The following is a 5,222-nucleotide window of genomic DNA, read 5'->3' as shown; positions in this document are numbered from 1 at the left end:
TTAATTGTTCTGATTTGGGTCGTCCGGTACAGGTCGTATCTTCATCTCACCTGTCTTGGCCTTGCGATTCGGCAGCGGTGTCCATAACACCCCGAATGGATAATGTTTAAACTTAATACCATTGAGATTGCTTGAAGCGCACCGGTAGGAAGGAGCAATATACCACCAACCTGAATTGTAAGACCTCGCGCAACCCGATCCCATGTCAGGAGTGCGAAAAATCTTCCCATTGTGCAACCAAAGAGCATCACCTGTGACGAAACAGAAGGGGGGGGGAGAAATTAGAAGAAAGGGAAAAAAAGAGAAAGTGTGAATGAAAACAGACTAAAAGCACAAAATTTCACACCCCCCATTAAAAAAATAAAAAAATAAATGAGATATTATAAAAATAAATCAATAAATAAAATGAAGTATACAAATAAAATAATATAAAAAAATGATTGGTTATAGCTCTGTCTTTTTTTATTATTCATGATATAAAAAGCAAGGAGTGGAATATTGACTGTGGATTCAAATTAATGTCTATCTTCTATCGTGTGTGTGTGGGGGGGTCTTGTAAAAAATAGGCTTACATCACGGCCAGGACATGCAAACGTTTTAAACAACTTACTTGATTAAGATAACTGTGAAGATAGTGAAGACTTTTTTTTTAATCACCTGCATTTCCCGAATAGCCGCTGACAGTCAGTTCGTAGCCAAGTGTTTCGTTATCAATTCGAAAGATAGCGTAATTGGCATATTTGGTATTTCCTTCGGAGTCTTCCATATCAACCCGCAGTTCGTAATTCCTCTGATTCGATAGTCGATGAATCATGTCGTTACCTAGCCAGTGCTCGGAAGAGATACTTCCAAAGCCGTTCTTGTAATCAGACCAGCTTCGACCGAAGTCGAGAGAGCCATCACTTCTACGTTGAAAAACCTATTGCATTCCGGAAAGGAACAAGAAGAATACATGTATGTATGTGTATTTCTGAACAAATTTGCCCTATTCTGCCTCTACCTTAACATGTCGTTTTTTTTCTTTATGGTTTCCTTTTTTATGCAATCCAATTTTCTTTTCTTTCATTGGTTATTATGTGTCATTTACTACAGCAGCGTAATGAGCAAAAAAAAAATTGATGGCGCCAGACATGGCATCCCATCTCTAAAAATCTGAGATAGAGCAAAGCGACCTTGCAAACATGTTGACCGTTTTGATACAAATAATATGGAATTTTGCGCTATATTTTGTCATAATGTTCAGGAAATGAATTCATAATCCTCTCTTTCCTTATGTCAAAATTTATATCAAAAGTTAGATAGGCCTATTCGCTTGCTTTGCTCGCTCGCAGCTTAGTAGCAATCTTTCACATACGCCATGTCTGCCCCCTTAAAACTTATGATCATTACGCTAAGGGAATTATTTGTATCAGCTAAATATAGGTGGTTTGAATTAAAAAAATGAATAAAACGGCTGTTTTCGACTCGCCGTACGGCCGCCGTAGAGTTAATGTGACCGAGGTATTACTCACTGTCCAATTGCCCCCATCGGTCTCCATGTCACAATAAACATTGATATGCTTCCCAGGGTATATGGCATAGACACCACTAACGTTTGCCCCACGAGCCTGGATGTCAGCACAGTCGATTGGTTGCCCTGGAACCACCGAAGGCGATATGCTATCGTCTGTAAGTAAAGTAATAAAAATATACCTTTTTTTATTTCATCCTTTAAGGGCGATTCCATGCTAGAAAAAATCAGTCATTTTCACAACGCTTTTCAACCTGCTGTCCAAACAAACGAGGAACTTAAATTTGTTTTTGTGGTAATACTGGGTAGACATGTGTAAAAATGACAACCAGCAAAAATGTTTTTCATTGATGAATTAGGGGTGAAAATGTTGTGTGTCCCGTACGACACACAATGTTATACAGTGCGTATAAAAAAAGTTTACACTTAGAAAAATTCCTGTAAAATTACATATTTGTAATGTCCTGAAGATTTTTCCACATTTTAACATTGGTACAGATCCATTTAAGCAAATGACGATATAACTGTTGAAAAATATTTCCGCTTGAGTGAGCACCACCTTCTTTTGAAAAGTTAGTGAAAAATTATTGATGCAGAACTTTGAAATAGTTATGCGAATAAAAGTAGACCTTAATCATGAAGAACGTGTGGAATTTAGCTAGTAAAATTGATTTGAAGATATCGTTTACCCTTTTACACTTGTGTCCTTGTCCAAAACACTTCGAAGAGTGCATTGCGCCCCACCCCACTCCCCCCCCACACCGAAGCCATCATGACGATATTTGCTTTACACTGAGCTGTGATTTACATGAAATTGGTTAGGCTTTATCTTAATTGTGTTAATCATTGTCAAGCTTGAGAAAAGTGTGGGGAAACAAGTATTAGATGAAAAATAAAATGTAAACCCACTTTAAATTACAAAAACTTAGTGAAAAAATGCTGGAGATGTCTAACATAAACTTTTGTTCAGATTCAGTTATGTCCTCAGATCCAGCTTGCACAAAAAGGTTTAGGTTGTGCTTACTAAGTGTTTTAATTTCAATTTGGGTGGCAAGATTGTTACAAACTGCTTAAATGTATCCGTTTTATTTCAATTGACTAAAAGTGGAAGGGAAATGTATGAGAAATGTTTTGCAGGGTAAGTTTGATTTCGCCCTTTCCCCTTGACACAGCGTGAAAACGAGCATTTCTGCGCAGATTTCTGCGAGCTTTACAAAAATGGACAGTGCTCACTCAAGTGTAACATTCTGTCAAAACTTTTACTTTCATTGGATAGATTATAGACCCAAACCCAAGATTATTTGTGAAAAAATTACCCACATGTTGTATATTTTTTAATTTTCAGGGCTTTTTCAAAGTGTAAACTTTTTTTTGATACGCACTGTATATAAGAAGAATTCATAAACATTTTTTGTTGGTTATCAGTTTTTCACATCACTACCCGCTTTAACTTTCTCATTGACAAAAAAAGAAAGTTTCAATGCTCAAGCATTCAGCTAAGAGACTATAAATTGTTGTCAAAATGTCCCATACGACACATCGCCCTAAACTAGATGTCACAACCATTTAAAGAATAATCTTCAAGCAACCGGATATGTTAGCTGTTGCTATTGTTGCTGTTGATCATGATCTATGGAAGGATTCAATTGCCTACCTTTTATCAAAATAGGCCAAGAAGGAGGAAAAGACATCTGACCTGTAATTTTCTGAAAATAAAGTTTTCGCTGATAAAGAAATTCGCAGATGAAATGGCCTATCAAAAGGCAATATTATACAATAATAATAATAACAATTATAATGATGATAATAATAAACAATCCTAATCAACTCCATATTTACAGGGGTCAGGACTCCAGGCATGAATGCTGCCTATGTCAATATCAGGAAATTTCAGTACAGATTCAAGAAAACAATAAATGTATTAAAAATTCCTGTCAAAATAAAAAAAACAGACAGGAGGGCTTTCTAGAAATAGGTTGATTGGAACAGCAGTTTCTAAAAAAAAATCAAATAAGACTACTTTACGTGAAGTGGTTCAAGACACCAATTCAGGAGATGGTGATTAGGACGCTAGCTAGCGGTGATTTCCTAAACTGGTTTAAGGTAAACCACTTCAAGAAATTATACTGAGAACGGGTCTGACTTTACGACACTGACCAATTTCACAAGTTTTCCGCTGAACAGGGAAAGAAGACACTCTCCCATGCTTTCCGTAAGAACGTTTGTCATCGACACGGTACGTCATCTTTTGAGGAACTTCTTTTCCGTCCTCCATGACCGGCTCACAGTTCCCATTGATATCAACGCCACGCTGATTCTGCGATTGGTCAGCAGATGCCCAACCTGTGAATGAAAGAAGAACACTAAATGGTACAAATGCCAATGTCTCATTACTTTTTAAAAACAAATCATGTCGTTTGTTTTTGTTGATAGTTCCCGTCACTTAATAAGGTTTCTAGCCAAATTAGGCAGCAAATGCCATCGACAATAAGAAGTCATACACTCTTCTCTTACAACAATTCATCTGTGCAGTTGGTCTCCTGTCTTGTCAATTCCGAAGTTGAAGATTCGAAACTTTGTTCATGTTGCGTGTATTTTTGTTTGTTTGTTATTATTTTGCCAATCCAGGAGAAGAAATCATTGAATTAATTGATGGGGTACGTGATCACTGACGCTGCGGTGGTGGTGGTGATGGTAATGATTCTCATCACTTAACATTTTGTTAGTCAGTATTCAGCTCTGTACCAGCCGATGAACTCTCAATGAGATTGCTCTTGTTCTGTGTGTTCCTGGTTGTACTTGTGTGACATGAGCGTCAGATCTTCGACGAGCGTTGTCCAGAGAATCTACTGAATTCCATTACCCCTGTCTGCTATGGTGGTCTTCATGATCCATTATATTACCCGGAAGAGAAACGGCGAGGGCAAGCATCCTTGAGGAACTCCCGCCGTCGCCCTTAAGTTTTTTAACAGCTTGCCAGATAGAAAAAAAAATTGGATCTCATGTAGTTCAATTCAGTTTATTTTCTTCTTGTGTGACACATTTTCTTCATGTGTCTATTATAAACACATTTTCTTCATGTGTCTATTATAAAGCACATTGAAAATCGTCTTGGTCACACATTTAGACCATAACCCTGGGAAGCCGTCTATTAGATTGTCAAATAAACTTCACCTACTCCAGCAAAATAATCGCTCCCAGGGCCCTGACGTAGATCTTCAGACCAGATCTTTATACCGGCATCTCCTACATGTTCTACGTCACTCAACTCAATCACACGCCAAAGATTATTTGAAGTAGCAGTTCCAACACTCTGGAATTCACTCGCTCTGTACATCCGCTAGGCTTCCTCACGACATTCCTTTAAAGCTTTACTTAAAACTTACCCTTTTTCGCTCCTAAATCCTAGTATCATTTTATAACAATGTTAAATTATTCCATATGCAGCTAGTTTATTGCAATTACAGATAATGATTAAATATCTACAAGTTACTGACAAAAGTCTTATGCTTATATTTAATTATGCTTGGTTTTATTTCTTAATGTTGTATCACTAAACTATATCAGTCCATTCTTACACTTACTTTGTTTAATACCATGTCATTTTTAAAATAACCTTGTTGATATTTATGTCTTACACTGAATCGCATATTGAATGCCTTGTTTATTATGTGCTTAATAAATCAATCTTTATTATATATATATATAAATA

At 36.8% G+C, this 5,222-nt stretch overlaps 1 protein-coding gene across 1 annotated transcript; it reads right to left on the bottom strand.

Annotated features, from left to right (window-relative positions):
* Positions 1 to 4,847, bottom strand: LOC121409693 (techylectin-5A-like). Its single transcript, XM_041601601.1, has 5 exons — positions 4,748 to 4,847; positions 3,668 to 3,853; positions 1,512 to 1,666; positions 658 to 919; positions 1 to 251 (listed from the first exon to the last, which is right to left on the bottom strand). Exons 1-5 carry the CDS (start codon positions 4,845 to 4,847, stop codon positions 1 to 3), a joined length of 954 nt encoding a protein of 317 aa, XP_041457535.1.
* Positions 4,848 to 5,222: the final 375 nt, after the last annotated feature.

This window comes from Lytechinus variegatus, chromosome 2, assembly GCF_018143015.1.
Source record: "Lytechinus variegatus isolate NC3 chromosome 2, Lvar_3.0, whole genome shotgun sequence".
Classification (NCBI taxonomy): Eukaryota; Metazoa; Echinodermata; class Echinoidea; order Temnopleuroida; family Toxopneustidae; genus Lytechinus; species Lytechinus variegatus.
This window is presented reverse-complemented; position numbering and strand designations above follow the sequence as displayed.